General features: G+C 46.3%; 1 protein-coding gene and 1 pseudogene across 1 annotated transcript; one reads left to right on the top strand and one right to left on the bottom strand.

The window, feature by feature from the left end:
- Positions 1 to 2951: 2951 nt before the first annotated feature.
- On the bottom strand, positions 2952 to 13500 carry LOC115835567 (golgin subfamily A member 6C-like). Its single transcript, XM_030815123.1, has 17 exons — positions 13417 to 13500; positions 11613 to 11732; positions 9678 to 9764; positions 8788 to 8826; positions 8478 to 8528; positions 8297 to 8378; positions 8094 to 8200; positions 7004 to 7090; positions 6788 to 6895; positions 6507 to 6594; positions 5708 to 6111; positions 5363 to 5431; positions 3964 to 4039; positions 3683 to 3715; positions 3496 to 3599; positions 3253 to 3406; positions 2952 to 3166 (listed from the first exon to the last, which is right to left on the bottom strand). The coding sequence occupies exons 1-17, from the start codon at positions 13498 to 13500 to the stop codon at positions 2952 to 2954; spliced, it is 1908 nt and encodes a 635-aa protein (XP_030670983.1).
- Positions 13501 to 19190: 5690 nt separating this feature from the next.
- On the top strand, positions 19191 to 20381 carry LOC100599705 (annotated as a pseudogene).
- The last annotated feature ends 550 nt before the right edge of the window (positions 20382 to 20931 follow it).

The following is a 20931-nucleotide window of genomic DNA, read 5'->3' as shown; positions in this document are numbered from 1 at the left end:
TTCTTTCTTTTAAACTACAGTATTCATATTTTAAAATGTTTTAATTTATTTTAAAACTTAAGATAGCAGTTACATTTTTCAATAGTTCTATTCTTTTAAAATGACTAAGATAAAGTTTTAGAGAAACTATATTATGGATAGGGCTGGTTTACATTTTCACCTTTTCTAAATATCAGCTTTGGTTTTAGAACTGACTTTTTTTCATTTCTGGAAAACCTATCAGGTTTAATCAAATACTTTGAAAATGATTATATATTGCAATCTTTAAATAGGTTTTTAGTTCTTTACTTCCTACAGAAATTCAGATTTATTCAGTTGAACCCACACTTTAAAATTCTATGTTTCTGAGTAAACTCTACCCTTCTAATGTTGCCTTCTAAGCAAATTGAAAGCTGCCTCATACTGAATGAGGAAGAGAACAAACACTTGGCTGAATGAGGTATTGCAAAGGACCGCATGAGCTTTGAAGAAAGACTTAAGTTATTGTCACAGGATTTCCATTCTATTTAATTTTTCTTAAATATATGACAAAATGCCTACACAAAGAGTGGTATTTCAGTTAATATAGTACATTTATTTTCCAGACTGACATTCAGCTTAAATATGCCAGTGCGTGATTTAATCCATAGGTACCTGATGAACACATTATTGTCAGTTTGGTTACAGATGCTAAACGCTATCTGAAGATCATTCCTAGTCATTTATATTTATCAGGGTAAAAGTTGAGTGATTTGAACTATAAAAATACCTTTGAAATAATTTATCAATGTATTAGGTAAATCCAGTTTCAGAATTATAAAGAAAAACTGTTAGACCAAATAAGGTGGCTAATTAACAGTGGTATGATTTCTAGCCCGAGGGTCTAAATTGGACTTAAACTATCTTTAAACTGAGCTCAAAGAATGCAAAAGTGGCAAGTTCAGAAAATAAAAGGCCAGAACAAGACTTTAAGTCCATTTTAAACCCTCGGGCTAGAAATCGCACTACTGTTAATTAGCCACATTAGTTGGTCTAACGTTTTTTCTTTATAATTCTGAAGCTGGGTTTATCTAATACATTGATAAATTCATACAATTTGGAAGAGTCAGTTGAAGTCACAAGGACTTAATATTTGCACTCTTTCAGTGAATGCAGGCACATCTGTTATTCCATCTGTAAAATTGTATTATTGCTCTCCTATTAATGTCATATTTATAAAAGCATCACGAGGATGCCAAATGCTAAAAATGGAGATGGTCTAGTAACTAGAAATGCCCACCCCAGAGAGCGCACATACATCTCTCCCTGCATCCTAATAATGTGACGTATATTGGAACACAGACATTAGAACTTCATGAGGTTTTAGCTGTTGATTCTTTCCCAAGCATCTTAAAGTTATGATTTAGGCAACGTATGACTGAAATCATTCATTCATCACATATAGGCACATTAACATAAATATGGCACAAAATATGCCTCTAACTGAAACCAAGAGGTATAAAAACATATTTCACTCTTTGTGAAGAACTTTGTGAGGAAACATAACTCTGTGATTGTATAGACACTTTTCCTCATAATACTTTGACATTCACAAACAGTAGATTGCACTGCGGCTTGTAAACATTTTAAGTTGCATAAACTTTGCCTTGATTTTCATATGTAGTATAATACTGTCTACTAAAACTCCTTTTTGTTTCAACTAAGTACTGTCACATATATTGGTTTATAATAATGGTTGTTATTATTTTTAAAGTGTTTTCCATTCAAAGAAAAGAAGTAAATTCCTATGTCAGAGTAACCAATGTGGCTGACGAATAGGTATTAGCCAGAGAGGTCTAGATGGTAAAAACCAATCTTCTAGCCTCAAAGAAGCTCCATGAACATAGAGGAAAGCCAAGTGTCACACAGCTTTCCTTCACTCGAATTCCTTCTTGACTAGAGCCTGTATGCCTCTTCCAGGGACATTTAAGCTCTTAAAGGATTTCTTACAATCTTTACTAAATACTTTAAGAAGAATGCTAACTAGTGCCCTTTTGTGTACTGGGACATATACTCATGTGATTAAAACAGGTAACATGAACTCTGACTTTACAATGTATTGTAGATATAAATGCTCTAAGCTAGAAAAGGTTTTCCACATCCACAGTCAATGATGGGAGCCTTTCATTCCTCAGAAATAATCCCTTTTTAGGTCATCGAGAAAAGGTACAACCGCTGCAGCTCATGATGCAATATCTTCAAGAGCCCAGAGCACATACAAATCCTAAGGGAACTACCATAGTACAGCGCTCATTCTTGGCACCAGAACACATGAAACACTCTATCCTGCACACACCTGCCAGAGCAGGCCACTTTCCTCTTCCGTGAGATTTAAAAAGCTCCCCAAAATGTTATTATTCCCATCCCCAATACACAGAAAATAGGAGAAAGGCTGTTTCCAGTTCTCAGCCTTTAAACAACTCTAAAGGTCAGTACTCACAGTGGCATATTACAAAGTAATAAACGATGCGCACTTGAGGGCAAACCACATATTCAGCTAATGAAGAGCTCACTGTGGTTAGGATTCAATCAAACATAATAGCAGAATATAAGCAAATTTTATCTGAATTCTGTAATGAATATACATGCTGCAATAACATTAAAAAAGCATGGCAGCCTGTTCCAAACTAGTAAGAATAGTTTTGTGCAAATAGTGGGTCTTCGTGTGTTTGAATTCTCACCACCTAAAGGCAAACTCGATATGCATGCTAATGACCTACAATTATCAAATTAAAAACAAAAATGCTAAAGGATGCCAGAGTGAACATCAGGGAAAGACCAACTCTCCCTTAACTTTTTACAAATAAATGTAAATGGTAAATTAGAAACACAAATAAATGTGAGTGGCTCTAACATTCAAATGGAGTAAAAGAATTGTGTAGGAGATTAACCCCATCACTTTTTGTTGTTGTTTTAAATTTCTTGACCAGCTCTTAGATGATGATGATGTTTATCTCCCTGTTCTTGGCTGCCCGGTAAAAGAATGGCATGCAGGGTTTGCTAGGCAAGCCTGGGTGCTCCTGGGTGTCCTGCATTACAGGAAGCAGCTGCACGATCTGCTGTGCAGTGGGGTTGTCATGGGGAGAACCCTCCCTGGCCGCTCCTGGTGCAGGCTCCACGCTGTTGTCCAGGCTCACCTCATAAAAATCTTTGGAGAGAAGGAGGCGGGGGTCTGAGCACAATGCAAACCTCTCCTGCTCCTGCCTGCCCACCCCACCCGAGGGCTCTACTCACCATCCTGCTCACCGGCAGCCCCAAGTTCCTGGGGGGCTGGGGCCCCTGGAGCGGGCTCATCAGCAGGGTTCTGGGCAGCGGTGAGGAATTTGCCATGACCTTCGTGGTTACCCACAAGGGGCAACACCAGCTCTTGCAGCTCCAGCAGCTTCACCTGAAGGGAGGGGTGCTCAGCTCCCACCCTGGAGCCTGCGCCAGCACCCATGCCGACCCCCACCCCCGCAGAGAGGTTGCACGCCCTACCTTTATCTCCTCCTGGTTCCGGGCCAGCCTGATGACATCCTCCATCTCCTGGTGCCGCGTGTTTGGCACTGCCCCCTGGCTTTCATATACGGTGAAGGACTCTCCTGCGAGAGGACACGGCTCAGACACTAGGGTCCCTCCGATGGCCCTGCAGCTCCCCGTGCCCGTGCCCTGGCCTCCCGCTCACTCATGCCATCTGTCGCTCCAGAGGGCTGGATGACTACCAGTTGGTGCGGGAGTCCTGACCTGCTCCCTTTCTGATCTGGGCCAGTTCATTCATCCTTAGGCAACCTGGTGGCCCCCTGCTCCCAGGAGATCACCATATTGATGCCGAACTTAGTGCAGACACCCGGTTGGCATAAATACCAGCTGTTCTAAAGGTCTCTTCCAACCCTTCAATCCTATGCTGCTAACAGTCCCCCATTCCTGCTGGGGCGCTCTCCTCTTCCTCTGAGTGGTCTCCTGTACCTTCTCCAGGGAGAGCCTTGAGGCTCAACTGGGTCTCCAGCTGTTGGTTCCACTGGCTGGCAGCTTCTAGGTGCTCCTAAGGGGACAGGAAGCAGACTGAGAAGGCACAGAGGTTGCCAGGTCATCCCCCTCGGGGCCCCGTCCTCAGCAACTCCGTCCCCTGGGTCTCCTGCAACTTTTGGCGGGCCATCTCAGCTACCGCTTTGCCCCAAGCTTCCTGCTGCTGCAGCTGGTCCACAAGCTGGGTGTGCAGCAGTAACTGCCTGTGCAGCGCCTCCTTCTCAGAGGTCAGCTGCTGATAGGTGGCAACGTACTGCTGCAGGTGACCCAGGTACTAGTCTCACTGCTGCTGCAGACTCTGAGACTCTTGGCTCTTCAGCTCCACCTGCAGGAAGACCCTGGGCATGAGGGCACATGGTGGCTGGCTTCCAGATTCTGGGACCATTAATAGGGTAGCGAGGGCACTGTGGGGCTCTGTCACCTGCCCAGGACCCTGGTCCCTTGCTCCAGGCCTAAGAGACTTCCTCCCTTGCCTAGAACCCCATACCTCCCTCCCCAGCCTCAAATCTCACGTCCTTCTTCCCACCATTTAAACTGTAGGCCACAGACTGGTGGAAAAGCAGAGGGAGCCAACCACCATCTGCTAAGTGTGCTACATGCCTAATGCTTTCCATGTATTCTCTCATTCAATCCTCAGCGCCTCTGCAAGGAAAATGCTAACTTCCTTTTGAAGTTACAGAAACAGAGACTAAGAGATGAACAGTAGTTGAATGGTGACCAGCGGAACCCAGGCCAGAATCCAGTTTGAATCTAAGGAGGCTTTTTTGTTTTGTTTTGGGACAGTGTCACTCTGTGGCCCAGGCTGGAGTGCAGTGGTGCAATCTCAGCTCACTGCAACCTCCACCACCTGGGCTCAAGCGATTCTCATGCCTCAGCCTCCTGAGTAGCTGGGATTACAGGCATGCGCCACCATGCCTGGCTAATTTTTTGTTGTTGTAATTTTAGTAGAGATGAGGTTTCGCCATGTTGGCTAGGCTGGTCTCAAACTCCTGACCTCAAGTGATTCTCCTGCCTCAGCCTCCCAAAGTGCTGGGATTACAGGCACGAGCCACCGTGCCCGGCATAAGGAGCCTGTTGTACCACTGTCTCTTCCCCTATGATTGGGGGGCTCCATGCCTCTAGCTGGGATGATGATGTCCAGATCTGAGAGGAGCCCAGGGCTACCCACCTCTAAAAGTCAGAGGGCAGGAAGCAAGAAACATTCATAGGGCTGCCCTGGAGGGTGCTGGGGTCACCTGCCCCCCAGCTAGAGCTGCCTTTGGCCTGGCACCTCCCCTCCCCAGAGGCTGGTGCCTGCCTCCCAGCCCTTCTTGGATGGGGTGGTTACCGTCTCCTTCACCTCGTCTAGCTTCTCCTGCAGCTCCTTTACTCCCTGCTCCGAATGCACTGCGCTCTTGTTCTCGTTGTTCTGCACAGAGAGAAGTAATCAGTGGCCACCCACTGCAGCTGGAGACACCAGAACTGGGTGTCTGCCTCCCATGTCACCGGGAAGGGTGGAGACAGGTTAGAAAAATCATCCCTTCTCCCCCACAGCCATCAGACGAGGGCCTGATGAGCTGTAGCTCACAGGTGCCTTTAGAAGTACCATTTCATGTGAGGGCTACACTGCCCCATTTTACAGGTGGGGAAACAAAGGCCTGGAGGGACAGGGATGAGGGCAGGCTCCCCAGGTGGGGCAACCCACCAGATCCTCGAAGCCGCGCTGTGGCTCAGCCAGCTGCTTGTCGAGCTTGTGGTTCTGGGAGAGCGCGAGTCTCTCCTCCTCCTTTCGCAGCCTTTCCTCCTCCTTTCGCAGCCTCTGCTCCTGCTTTCGCAGCCTCTTGCCCTGCTCCCGTAGCATTTCCTTTTGTTGACACAGTCTCTCCTGCTCCCGCGCCCTCTGCTCCTCCTGCTCTTGGAGCCTCTGCTCCTGCTCCTGGAGCCTCTGCTTTTGTTCCTTGCTCAGGAGACTCAAGGCCTGATTGTTTTTCACCTGGGATTGGAGCTTTCCCTCCAGTACCTCCACCTCCTTCCTCAGCTGTTTGGCCTCATCCTGTAGCTGCTCCACCACAGAGGTCACTGCTGGGGGCGCCAGGGATGGGGGCTCAGCTGAGAAATGCAGCAGACAATAAGGGCCTCTGGATTCCCCACCCCCCCACCCACCCACCCCTCAAAAAAAAAACCCTCCTCTTGATGCACAGCTCCTCTCAGGGTTCCCAAACTTGGCCTCACTGCTAATGATGCGTCGCACCCGATGGTAGCCAATTTCCAAGCCACTTTCACATAGAGAGCACTGTGGGTGGCTGACAATGGGCACTCCTTCCTCTTTGCTGATGGGGACCCTGAGGCTTATGGAGATGACAAAACTTGCCATCTCCTGGCACAGACCTCTTTCCCTCTGCCTCAAAGCCCTTCCATCCACTCACCTCCCTGGGGCATTCTAAGCCACCCCCACAGACCTCTGATGCCAGTTCTGCTCCCAGGTCACACCAGCACCATCTTACCCATCCGGTTTTGGAATTCCGACAAGCTCCTCTCCAGCTCCTGTATCCGATGTATGTCGCGCTTCTTCTCCTCCTTCAATAGGAGAGTCTGCCCAAATCACAGGGGAAAGGGCTCTGGAGAGAGGGGCTGGTGGCTGGACAGGCTACCGTCTCCCTCTCTGCCCCCATCTCCACAAAGCCCAGACCCATGACCACCTCTGGCTGTACTATTCCCATTTTACAGATGCCCAGAAAGATCCAGTGACCTATCTAAGGTGGGGGGCTGAAGGGTCAGGTCTCACCTCCACTGATATTTTCCTCATCCTCTCCTGCCACCGGGCCCTCTCTGCTTTTATACAATGTGCATACTCCTCTCTTTGTAGATGGACTTGTTTAAGTGACTCTGTCACCTGCAAGAAATGGGCACAGAAGTTAGGAAGGGCTGTCACTGGTCCTCACCTGCTCCTGGCCACCTGGGGTCATCTTCCTTCCACATCCCTCCCTCTGCAAAGCCTCACCTGTGTTACGTGGGTGTTCAGCAGCGCCCGCTCCTTTAGGGTCTGCTGTAACCGCCGCTGGAGGATCGCTTCACTGCAGCTCGAGGACTGGATGGTGAAGGGTGAGAAGTTTCGATCTGGGGAGCCCAGGCAGTGCCCCCTTAAAAGGGCTAGGGCTAGGCTCAATATACAACTCGGTTAGTAAAGATCAAGGCATTTCCAAGCCCATGGCCTGGTTATTAAAAGAACTCAGTAAAGTTGGAAGGGACAGGGAGAGATCGAATTTACAGCTGGCTAACAGAGGCCCAGAGAGATCAGATAATATTGCTATTGTTATTGCTGTTATTACTACCACTGTTTGCACCGTTATGGAGTGCTTCACCAGGTTCCATGCTAGCAATCCCATTTAATCCTCACAACCACCATATGAGAGTTACTAGGATTACCTCTATTCTGTAGATGAAAAACATCGAGTGTTCGAGGTTAAGTGCTTGCCTAAGATCCCTTAGACAGAGCTGGGATTTGAACACCCAGGTCTATCCTATTCTCTAAGCCCATTTTTCTTGCTGGGGGTGGGGGCACAGATAGGAAGGGGGAATTTAATCTTTTGTTTGCTTTTTGAAAGGATGATACATTCATATAGTCCCAAACTCAGAAGGTACAGAAGGGAGGTGTCTCCCAGGCACCCTGTTACTCTCTCCTGTGTTTTTTATGAATGCTTGCAGATGTTTTTGTATATTATCATAGTACACACACACCTTTCCTCTCTCTACAGAAACGGTAACATACTAAAAGTACGCTTCTGTACCTTCACAGAACAACTACCCAATACCCCACCTAGGACTTGTCCAAGGCCACAGCCAGGAAAGGGCAGGGCAGGCACTTGGCCTCTGAGCTCTGCATCCAGTGCTCACTCCCCACAGTGCCCCCCAACTCACCCACAGCAGCTGACTCAGCTCCAGGCTGCCTCTAACAACCATACACAAAAGTAGTGAGAAATGACCATGCTGCCTTCTAGGCAGGACACTCCATCCTGCAGAAGGAACTTTAGGCTCACTCCTCCATCTGGGAAGCCAGGCTGCCAGGGGATGGGGCAGCTGGTTGGACTCACCCTGTCCTCTTCCCGCTGCTGTGTAGACACAGCACAGAGAGCCCGCTCCAATTCTTGAATACGCTGTAAGGAGTATTGCAGGCGGACAGCCAGATCCTTGGACTCTTCTGTAATGAGAGAGGTTGAGATGGGGCCCAAAAGACTCCCCCTAAAGACCTGTCAAAGTGCCAGGTTGAAGGATGATGGGATGCCCAGATTCCCACCTTCGAAGTGTCGGGCAGCACGTTTAGTATGGTAAAGGGCGGTCTTCAAGTCTTCCTTTTCCAACGTGAGGATGTTGATTGCCTGGAATTGAATGTTTGGGAGAAAAGCCAAACAAGTGCTGAAAGAGAAGGAAAGAAACATTCTCCAGAGGACAGGAGAAAGACCCCACCCGCCACTCACCTCTAACTGCTCCGTTTGTCCTTTGTGTATTTCATTGTTTGCTTTCTTTGCCTATAGGAAGACAGAGCTCTTACCACACGGAGGCAGAGATGGCACAGCAAGAGACATGCCCCCAGAATGCCACCAATGCCCCAGGACAGGCCCACCCATGGGACCAGGTTATCAGGGACCCTGTGGGGATGGGGTGGAATCTGAGGGGTGAGCCTTCTTCCCCAGGCTGGGAGTGGGCAAGATGAGACTGGCGCCTCTACAGCTGAGTGCCCCCCAAACCCAGCAGTCATGTTGTGAGCAAACAAAGAAATCACGTTACTTCTTCCAGCTGATGTTCCGGTTGTTCCTTCTGCTGTTTCTGTGGGGAGAGTCAAATTCAGGTGACTGAGAGTGGCCCCCTCAACTCTATTCCCCAGACCAGGAAGCAGTAGGCAGGGGCCAGCAATGGATTTTAAAGGCAACATTCTCAGACCCAGTGGCAACACGAACTGGTCAACTCTCCTCAAGCTCCCAAGGACAGAGGAATTGGGTCTTTGTTGGTTTTTGCCCACAGCCACAGAACTCAAAGTCTGAATCTGGATTCTCTTGAAAGGACAGTAACATAAACCTCTAGAGAGGGAGTCTCAGGAAGACCCACCCTTCTGCCAGCTTGTGATTTAGAAAGGTGCCTTCATTCAACAAACATTTACTGAGCACATACGGGCCAGGTATGGTTCTTCACAGCAGATATAGGATGGAAAAGGACAGACAGGAGCCCTTGGCCCTGAGCTTTCCATTCTAGGGGCCTTTAAATCTCAGACTCTCAGAGCTAACAGAGACCTTTGATGCTCTACCTCCTCCAGAAACACGAGCCCAAGGAGAACAGGTGGCTCATCCAGACTCAAAGCAAATTAGGGACTGAGTCAGGGCAGAAATACAGGGCTCCTGACAACCAGTCAGGCTAGCACTTCCCCAAGAGGTGACAACCCCAGGGCGTGTGTGGCAAGGACTGGAGCAGGGGTGTCTGGAGAAGAGAGAGTCGGCAAAGAGGGCAGCAACAGAAGAGCCATGCTGCATGCTCTGTGCTCTGGGGTCCCTCCAGATGAGGCCTGGGTGCTCCAGCTCCCCATTTGCCCTTGGCACCAGGGGCCCCCAGCCCCTTTCTTCAGGGCCCCAAGGGGAAACTAAAGCCCAGGATTGGTAGCGTGGAATCAGGGGACCCCACTGGACTCTTATCAATGATTCTATGTTTTCATTGAGTTGATTGATTGTCATGGAGCTTGACTGCAGGGCTACTGCTAGTTCTTGGTACTGGCTCTGAGGCACATGCAGAGAGGAGGAGTTGGAAGAGGATTGTGGGGAGAGGTAGAGAGAACAATCATTAGGGCTGGGGTGTGTGTGGGCTGTCTCAGCTGGCAGAGGGTCACCCAGCCCCCACTGTGAGAGGAGGTTGGAAGGCTGGCCTGCAGAGTCACTGCACCGCAGCCTAGGGCCTCTTACTTCCAGATCTTTCAGGGTAACAGATGATGCAGGAGTAATAAAAATGAGAAATTAAAAAAAAAAAAACTTACATGGGAAACAGTTATGTATATAGAGAAGTATAAAAACAGCAAGGAGCCGGGCACAGTGGTTCACACACGTAATCCCAGCAGTTCGGGAGGCTGAGGCTAGTGGATCACTTAAGGTCAGGAGTTCAAGACCAGCCTGGCCAACATGGTGAAACCTCATCTCTACTAAAAATACAAAGATTAGCCAGGCGTGGTGGCAGGTGCCTGTAATCCCAGCTACTCAAGAGGCTAAGGCAAGAGAATCGCTTGAACCCGGGAGGCAGAAGTTGTAGTGAGCTGAGATCGCACCACTCAATTCCAGTCTGGGAGACAGAGTGAGACTCTGTCTCAAAAAAAAAAAGGCCCAAATCCCACATGCCTGCTCTGTACATTATTTCCAAATTACTTTTAAACTTTAAGGTCTCACCATTTCCAAGATGATAAAAGATGCAGGGAAGGAAAAAACCCAATCAATCAAGCAGGTGAAGAAGCAGAAACAGGCTGAAGGTTAATGGCAGCAACATAAAACAAGGCAGAGGCCAAGTATCCCCGAAACCAGAGAAGCCTCAGGGCTATGCACAGCTGCAGACAGCAAGCCAGAGAGGGGTCTTGGCACTGCCTCACCTTCCACTTGTCCAATGGGGGAGCGCTACCCCATTGGAGTGGTTAAGGTTGGACACCAGCACCTTCAGAATGTCCTGAATCTACAGGAGGTGACAAGGGAAAAACAAGGACAGGGGGTGAAAGACAGAAGTGGCTCAGAGAGAAGCAAGAAAGTCAGGGTAGGAGGAAGATGTGGGTTCAGGAAAAGGGAACGCTGAAGAAGAGCAGAGGAGATTAAAACCATGGCCTGTGCCATTCTTCCAAGTGGCCACCTGCTGCCTTTCCAGGGACAGGAACAAATAGATAGAAAAGTCCCCTGAGTGATGCAGTCACAGAGTGGAGTCAGCTGACCAATGCAGCTCTTAATACGCCCACTGGACCCCTCTCCTCAGGCCCAGGACATGGGTGATGAATCTGGTAGAGCGCCAGACCTCCACCTCCATTAAAAAAACAGACTCCTGGGTAAGAGTTCACTTGAACTAAGGGGGCTCCAGCTAAAAAACAAGTTTGAAAGACACTGATCTAATCCAGTATCATCTTATAGAGGAGGAAACTGAGGCCCAGCGGAAGAAGTGATTTTTCTGTGGTCACTGAGCAAGCTGGTGGCAAGTTAGACCTTCTCTTGCTCCTAGTGCCTGGGGCTCTCCTCACCACACCCTGGGCCCCCTTCAGTGACTCCTAAAAGGACAGCCTTATGGCAAGCGGCTGTACTCATTAGCCTAGCTTCCCCTTGAGAGTGGGGATCAGGAAAATCAAACAGCAATGACCATTTCCTGGGTATCTGGAATCTCATTTAAACTTCACAAATGGGAGTCAAACAATACTACCCTTATTTTACAGATGTGAAAAGAGAGGCCCAAAGAGCTCAAGCAACTTGCCATAAATCAGATCCCTAGAAGATGGAGAAGCAGGATTCAAACCCAGAATTCTTAACCAGTACCCAGCAATCTCAACAATCACCCTCTACTGCCCCTTGGGCCCCCTGTCACCAGGAGCCAGACCAGCCAAGACTCACATCCCCAGGTGAGTGGCAACCACTAGAAGTGGTTGTCTCAGGGCTACTGCCAGTCTTTTTCTTTTTTGTCTTCGCTCCTGCTGGAACAGCAGGGCTGTTCCTCTGCTGATATTCTTTTAGCTGTGGGAAAGAAGAGCAGTAATACTCATGAGAACTACCGGCCCCTACAGCCACACCCTCCTTACAGTTTTTGCAAAATACTCTTATACACCAACTGATTTAATGCCACCAACAACTGTACAAGGTGTTGTCACAATCACTTAGTGATTGAGCGGGATGGATATTATGGCTAAAAAAAAAAGTCGGGGGGGAATAATGGAACTTAAACTCAGTTTTCTGACTCCAAGCTCTGGGGTTTTGCCATGAATCAGCATCTGCCAGGAACCAAAACCAGAGGCAGAGGTAGAAAACTAAACATTACATAGGCAGGAACTACACGCTGTGTGGTTTAGAGTCACACATCCTCACATGTCTGTTAGTGGGAAGAAGTGCACCAGTATCTCTCAAACTTTTATATCAATGTGTCCTCATGGCAGAAGGCAGCTTTTTTGTTAAATCTGGGAATTTATCAGAAAGAGGACAACCCAAGTCTCTTTTCAGAGAGAAGTCTGGTATACTCTTAGAAGCCTACGTGAGGGTCATCCCTAAGTACATTAATGTTTTTTCTCTCTCAAGAGAATCAAGGGAAACTGATGCTTCAGAAAGATCTCCCACATTTATCCTGTGGCACTCAATGTACCCCAAGTTGAGATGATATGAGGAAGATTCAAGCTGTCAAGTTCAGTTTCCCAAGATCTATTCCACAGAAGATGAGCAAATCTCACTTCAGAGACCACTGACTGAAGGGCAGTCTGGTCCCAGAACCGTGGAGAATTAGAATATGAGGTGGAGAACTCAGAAAAAAAAGTTAAAGTCTCTCTGGAGAGTCAAAACCTGGGAGAAAACCAAACCAAACCCATTCTCCCATCACCACCCAGAGATACTGTCAATGTTTTGAGCTCACAGGGGAAGTGGAGGCTTTTCACACTGTCCATGTCTATGTGAAGGGAGTAAGGCAGCCTGAAACCTCTTGCTCTAGGTCCCATAGTCCCCATTTCCCTTCTAGCTGGAAATTTGTGCTGTGACCAGAGGAACCAGAAATGGGGTGAGAATGCTTAGGGGACTGGGTTGTAAAATCAAAGGCCGGTCTTGCAGCAGTAATGACAGTTCCCAGGGGGATTGTGACATCACTACATTCCACTCCTCCTGGGGGTGGGGGCAACCACACCGGTGCAATGGCTGAGTTGCCAATCCATGATGGGGGAGGGGGGCATACGGCTGGGACCCAGGTCCTTGGAGATGCCAGTCCAGAGAGCCCAGGGAGGTCGGGCTTGGGTCAGCAGGAGGGGAGAGCAGAGTCTGCTCAGGGAACCCCAGGAGTCACCAGACCAAAGTCACCCAGGGATGACTGGCGATGCTGGGGAGTTGGGGCTGGGGGTCCAGGTCCTTGGAGAGGTGAGCCCAAAGAACCCAGGGAGGTTGGGCTTGGGGTGGCAGGACGTGAGGGCTGAATAAGGAGCAGGGAGCCCCAGCAGTCACCCACCCAAAGTCACCGCAGGGTGACTGGCGAGGGCAGAGGCTGGGCTGCTTGCTGAAGGGGCGGGGCTGACTGACAAGACTTTGGTTGGGGGAGCCCAGAGGCACCGGGGTGGGGCGGCGAGCCTGGTGTGCCTCAGGAGTGATATGGACTCTGGGAGTGGTCTTGTCATCAGAGGGAATCTCTGGCTATGTTGGGGGGGCCATGACCTTTTTCTTGGCTTTTTACCTTTTTCTTGGCTGCTGCCAATTTTTTCTGTCGAGTTTCTTCTAACATCATGGGGTGGGGAGGGAGATAGGGTTGGGGCCACATCAGCGAACACCTCCAGTCACCTACCAGGCAGCTGTGTGACTGAGCCAGGAGGCGTAACCAGGGCCACACTAGAACGCAGAATAGGGGTGTGGCCTTAATGCTCCAATCCCATTGGTCAATGAGAAAGATGAAAGGGAAAGGAGGCGTGGCCAGGCAGCAGTGTGTCCAGGGGAACCTGTGACATCACAAGGAATGCTGCCCATGCAACTGCTGTCCCCGCCCACTTGGGGAGAGGGGCGGGGCCTGCCTACTCTGGGAGAGTGGAGGGCCAGCTTTTGCTTTAAAATGTTAAAAATAAACTTTAAAAAATATATGTGTTTATACTTTATATATATGTGTGTCATTGTGTGTGTGTCTACATGTTCCTCCAGAGCTGTCTTCATTATCCAGCTTCTATGCATGGTCTATGATTTTGGCCTACATTTTTCATCTTCAGATGGAGTATAAGAATTACCAGTATTACCCCAGTTAAGACACAAATCCTATAAAAATGGAAAATCCATAGCATGTTTGATGATTAATGAATGAAGTGGACTATATTATCCAACATTCCAATAAGGTAAAATAATCACAGTGATTTCTCTGTTTTGGAAAAAAACATTTCCCTTATTCTCCTACATTATTAAGATTTTTTAAAAAACAAGAAACATGTCTAATATCTTTAAAAACACAAAGCTTTTGGGCCGGGTGTGGTGGCTCACACCTGTAATCCCAGCACTTTGGGAGGCGTAGGTGGGTGGATCACCTTAGGTCAGGAGTTCAAGACCAGCCTGGCCAACATGGTGAAACCCTGTCTCTACTCGAAATACAAAAACTAGCCAGGTGTGGTGGTGGGTACCTGTAATCCCAGCTACTCGGGAGGCTGAGGCAGGAGAATCACTTGAACCTGGGAGGCGGAAGTTGCAGTGAGCCAAAGTCATGCCACTGCACTCCAGCCTGGGTGACAGATTGAGACTCCATCTCAAAAAAAAAAAAATAGTCAAAAATAAATAAAAACACAAAGCTTTCCATTTAATAAGCACTCAAAGCTCTTTACTGGTTTAAAGCATATACAAGGCCTATTTTTCTAGAATCACCTGGTCTCTCTAAGCCTTGCAAATGAAACTGAATTTCTCACTTGATACTTGGCTATGACTTGCAATCATGAAAACCAAGAATTGTGTTATGTCACTGTGTATTGCTTGTTACCTGAATTCCACACTAGGCTGGGATCAAGGGTTCAATCTTTCATGATTTGCTCCATAACCTGTGAGCTTCTTTTCCCACACCAAACTAAGCTTTGTTCTAGAGTTCTACAATTTACAGTTAGTAGACAAGAGTGGTTCTCAAAAATGTAGTCTCTGGACTAGGAGCACCAGCAGAACCTGAGAACTTTTTATAAGTGCAAATTCTCAGGCCCCACCCTGGACCTGGTGACTCAGAAACTCTGGAGTAGGGCTCAGCAATCTGTGCTGCAGTGATCCCTCCAGGTGTTCAAGAACCTCCGGCATACAGCAGGTAGAAAAACATGCTTCCTTCTGTAGGTCCAAAGCCAGGGATACCATATGTTCTGTCTTGATATGAAACAATGGCATGCAATTAAAAGACATAAATCTCCTTCCTACTCCCACCCTCCATCCAATGTGTTTTATTTTTATGAGTTAAATAAGAAAACAAATGGCAATCAGAGATTCAGCCTAAAAAGTATATTTACAAGTGTCAGTTCTCATCCGGCCTGATCTCATACAATACCATTTACACCCTCTTACCTCTCAAGTTTTTTAAAAAGTGTCTTCACAATGTAAGTCTCAGGCACACCAGCTGTTCTATAATAAAACAGCAAGTAGATCAGAATGTCCAAACTTACTAGAGAAGAAAAGTGGAATCACTGGCTGTATTTTCAAATTGCATTCAACAGGAAATGTAAGTTTTGAATTCTTTTCACCTTCACACTTCCAAGTTAATAGCATTAAATCAGAATACTCCATTCTTCCAAAGCCTCTAGCCAGGCAAAACTTTACTGTATTACTTCTTGCTTTCAATGGATATAAAGCAGAGTCCTGCTAGGCAGATTTTGTATACCTGCAAAGATGCAGAACTAACCAGTTCCATCTATTCAATATTAAAACAAAAGTCCTGCAAACCTCAGATGGTGAGTGTAATACTTCAGCACTAGCAGCAAAGCCTCAAATATAAAAAGATACCAAGATCACCACTAGCAAACAAAATGAGCTCTCGGCCGGGAGCAGTAGTTCATGCCTGTAAGCCCAACCCTTTGGCAAGCCAAGGTGGGAGGATCACTTTAAGTCAGGAGTTCAAGACCAGCCTGAGCAGCATAGTGAATTCGCATCTCTACAAAAAATTTTAAAAATTAGCTGGGCGTGGTGGCACACACCTGTAGTCCTAGCTACTTGGGAGGCTGAGGTATGAAAATCGCTTCAGCTCAGGAGTATGAGGCTGTGGTAGCTATGATCAAGCCACTGCACTCCAGCCTGGGTGACAGAGCAAGATCTAGATAATTACAGTCTGTCCTGCTCCTGTTTATGTTAAAATGCTTTCAATCAGCAGGATCAAAATTAAGTGAAATGTGACTTGGGAGCTTGGCCAGAAAATAGGCAATGGAGAAACTGGCACTTCCCACAAGAATAAAAATGGCCAATAAGCATATAAAAAAGATTCAAGGCCAGGGCCGTGGCTCACGCCTGTAATCCCAGCACTTTAGGAGGCCGAGGCGGGTGGATCACCTGAGGTCAGGAGTTTGACATGGGCCTGACCAACATGGTGAAATCCCATCTCTACTAAAAAATACAAAAATTAGCCAGGCATGGTGGTGGGCACCTGTAATCCCAGCTACTTGGGAAGCTGAGGCAGGAGAATCACTTGAACCCAGGAGGCAGAGGTTGCAGTTATCCGAGATTGCACTGTTGCACACCAGCCTGGGCCATAGAGCAAGACTCCATCTCAAAAAAAAAGAAAAAAGTTTCAAAAGCACTAGAAACCAAAGAAATTCAATGAAAACAATGAGATTTTCTCCTTAAATATCAGCAAACGACAAATGGAAGGGGGACACTGGAGCTCTGCCCCTGTTGGGAGTATAAACTGAACCAATTTTTCTGCAGGATAATTTGAAAATTTCTATTAAAAATCTTAAAACTATTTTATGTTATTTTCCTCCAGAAATTCTACTTCTATGAATTCAGCCCCAAAATGCTTGCTTGCGTCCATTAAAATATATATATATATAAGAAAATTTACTTCTGGGGTGGCAATGATTAACTTAATATACATCGAGCTTTTAAAAAGATGATGCCAAGGATATATTTACTGCCATAGAAATATGCCCAAAGCATAGTGACAAAAGACTATATATTACGATTCTACTTTTTAAAATGTTCATATGCATAAAAAAGTATAAAAAGCAACAAACCAGAAGGCTTTCAGTGGCAAAATTAAAGACTTTTCTTCATATTTTGTCTTCCAAATTATTACAAAAAGAATGCAATTTTCTTTATAATCAGGGAGAAGTATTATTTTCATTTATTTACATATAAATTTCTTTTCTTTTCCTTATTTTTTCTCATGTATGTATCACACGTACCCTAGAGAGCTTGAATCCCTACCTCTTGAGGTAAATCAGACCATTTCTGTCTCTATCAACTTGCCTTTTTTGGACATTTCAAATCAATGGAATTATACAATATGTGGTCTCGTGTCTGGCTTTTTTACTTAGCTAATGTTTTTGAGGTTGGTCCGTGACATATAACAGGTTTTGGTAGTTTGTTCCTTTCATTACTAAGTAGAAGTCCATTGATGGATATAGCACATTTTGTCAGCAGAGAACATTTAAACTTTGATTTCAACTTCCTACGTTCTAAATGAAACCCTTGGAACACAGGACTTACAGCGAAAGCTGCTGTGCATGTCAAAATAATTACTTATCAGAACCAGCTTTGTCATCAGGAGCCTGAACTGCTGCAGAAATTTTTACCATTTTGCAACTTCCTTTTTACAAGCAACTTTTGTGCTACTACATACACATCAGGACTTCTGAAGCATCTGATACATCCATTTGATAAATATGAGCACGTGTCTGAGTGGACAAGTAAAACCTTCTATGCCACACTGCATATTTTTTCCTCCCCCAGACTGGACCAGGGATCTCTCAACTTTCTAGAGTATCCTGTCTCCATTGACAAAGCTGAACAGTATTAAAGATCCCGCTGCCTTTGTTAGGCAGATTTGGAGGGGAGGCCCAACAGCAAGGGTGGAGAGGAAAAAGAGAGGGGAGCTTGTGGAACAGGAAGTCCCCCGGGGTCTGCGCATGGCTCCCAGCTGTTGAGGATGTTGTGGATGGGGAAGTGCTGATGGTGTCCCGAGGCAAGCCTAGCACCTCCATTGGGCCCAGAAGGTCTTCACTTTGGACCCTTACCCACGTTCCAGAAGTGTTTACAAGCTGTTTTTGCTTTTGTTCTTTTCCTAAATAATCATTACTTGGTAGTTAGTTATTAATCTTTCTTTGGGAGAGGGATGGGGCTTTAAAACTGAAGAACATAAATTTCATTAAAATATCAAAAATGGGAAAAGGTTACTTTGTAAACAATTTGCTATACAAACCAAATGACAGCTGTTGAGAATCTCAATAAAATGTTAAATGCATTTGCTGCTGTTAGAAGAAATAAAGAAAAAACATTTTGAAGAAATAAAGAAAAAATGCATTTGCTGGCAGTGGTACCATTTGCCTAAGGTTGGGTTGCCGTGTCATCATACTGTGGTGGGGGATATGTGTGGTGTATACGTGTGAAACTTTTCATGGCAGGATGGGTCATAATGTTAGCTGCAGTTTTCCTTCCAAATAGGGTTACAAAGCAGTAAAACATGGGCTTGGAAATGACAGACCTGAGTGAATCTCACCTGAGTGAATAAGCACAGCTTAAAGAAAAATCCAATAAAACTAACTTTTAATAATCCTGAGGTTGGTTTTTGAAACAATAGATACAATGATTTACTCTAAGCATCTGGTTATGACTTTGAATCAGTAATACATACTGTCTCGACCCTTTTTTTTTTTCATGGAAACAGACGTTTCACCTAGAAAACCCCAAAACAGTGACTTTTTTTTTTTTTTTAAGACAGGGTGTCTCTCTGTCACCCAGGCTGCAGTGGAGTGGTGGATCTCAGCTCACTGCAGCCTCGACCTCCCACCTCAGCCTCCTGAGTAGCTGGGACCACAGGCACCACCGGGCCTGGCTAATTATTGTATTTTTTGTACAGATGCGGTTTTGCCATGTTGCCCAGGGTGGTCTCAAACTTCTAGGCTCAAGCCATTCACCCACTTCAGCCTCCCAAAGTGCTGTGTCCACAGGTGCGAGCCACTGTGCCCAACCTGCAGTGACTTTTTAAAATATAAGTTCAAGCATCTCTTCTTAACTCTTTTAATTGGAGGTATCTCTTCTCTCATTCTCCTCATCTTTGGTGTTCCCCCAGAGTTCACTGCTGTCTGGGTGTACAACATATGTTTCCAAGTCAAGCCTGGGTGTGGTGGCTCATGCCTATAATCCTAGCACTTTGGGAGACCAGGGCTGGCAGATCACTTGAGTCCAGGAGTTCCAGACCAGCGTGGGCAACACGGCGAAACCCTGCTTATATTAAAAATACAAAACACTGGGCGTTTCCGGGAGTGCCGCATGGAGTTGGTGTCAGCCACTTTTGGCATGGTGGCCTTTTCCAGCCTGGCTGGGCCTATCCTGTCACTGAACCCGCAGGTAGTTGCTGAGTTTCAGAAGGAGGTGGCACAGGTTTGCAAGCACATAGCCCGATGAAAAAAAGAAGAACAACTGGCTTGTCGCGGTGGCTCACGCCTGTAATCCCAGCACTTTGGGAGGCTGAGGCAAGCAGATCACCTGAGGTTGAGAGTTTGAGACCAGCCTGACCAACATGGAGAAACCCCGTCTCTCCTAAAAATACAAAAATTAGCCAGGTGTGGTGGCACATGCCTGTAATCTCAGCTGCTCAGGAGGCTGAGGCAGGAGAATTGCTTGAACCCAGGATGCAGAGGTTGAGGTGAGTTGAGATCTTGCCATTGCACTCCAGCCTGGGCAACAAGAGTGAAACTCTGTCTTAAAAAAAAAAAAAAAAAAAGAACAAGTGTCTCCTGGAGTAGCCTATGTGTGCCACCTACCTAACCTACTGAATGAAACCCAGATCCTTTCCTATTTCTCCCAGTGTGGCACTGTTACAAGGTTCAGACTATCCAGAAAGAAAAGGACTGGAAATAGCAAAGGCTATGCATTTGTGGAGTTTGAGTCTGAGGATGCGGCCAAGATAGTTGCTGAAACAATGAACAACTACCTGTTTGGTGAAAGACTCTTGGAGAGTCATTTTATGCCACCTGAAAAAGTACAGAAAGAACTCTTTCAAGACTAGAATATTCCATTTAAGCAGCAATCATATCCATCAGTGAAACGTATAATCAGAATCGGCACTTACACAAGAGCTACGGATGGAAGAGTGGTTTAAAAAGAAAGAAGGATTACTCGGGAAGAAATTAGCTTAAAAAGGAATTGATTATGATTTTCCTTCTTTGATTTTACAGAAAATGGAAAGTATTTCAAAAGCAAATCATCAGACGTCTACAAAAGGCCAGGTTTTATGTAAGAAGAAGAAAGAGGTTTTAGGCACTCCTGACACTCCTGAGAAGACCATGGATACCCAGGGCCCCACACCGGTTTGTACATCAACATTTTTAAAGAGACGAAAATCTGAAGTGGCTGAAATGAATGATGATGATGAGGATAATGAAATAGTTTTCAAACAGCCCATATCCTGTTTGATAAGAAGACATACAAGAGACTCAAACACCTACACATTCACAGAAAAGAAGACGAAGAAAAGGCAATCAGTGATTTTCAATGTATTATATATAAGATTTCTTCTGGACAATATTTTTATGAGAAAAATACAAAAAATTAGCTGGGCATGGTGGCTCATGCCTGTAGTCCCAGCTACTCGGGAGGCTGAAGTGGATCACCTGAGCCCAGGAAGTTGAGGCTACAGTGAACCGTGATCGCGCCACTGCATTCCAGCCAAGTCAAGTCATTACATTTATCTTAACCTATTCTAGGCTGGCTTAAGTGGGATTTGTATTAAGAATACAATAGGTAACCTCACAGACATCTAAGTACAGAACTCAAAATACGACCATACCATGGAAGGACTGGGCTGGGAGGTGATTTTTCTCTCCTGCATGCCTTCACTCTGGACTTCTGCTCCATGCTTGTGCTTTGCTCTGCAGATGAACATTTGGCATGTGCTCCAGGCTCCTCCAGCCTCTGAGACTTTGGCTTGCCCTGGCAGTACCCCTGGTCCCAGTGTTACTGGACTTTCCATACAGATGCTCCTCTGCAAAAAATCTATCGAACACTCTGTGTGTCATTTAGAGAATGGATAGAGAAT

Source organism: Nomascus leucogenys, chromosome 6, assembly GCF_006542625.1.
Source record: "Nomascus leucogenys isolate Asia chromosome 6, Asia_NLE_v1, whole genome shotgun sequence".
Taxonomy (NCBI): domain Eukaryota; kingdom Metazoa; phylum Chordata; class Mammalia; order Primates; family Hylobatidae; genus Nomascus; species Nomascus leucogenys.
The sequence above is the reverse complement of the archived record's forward strand: the minus strand, read 5'-3'. Positions and strand labels throughout refer to the sequence as shown.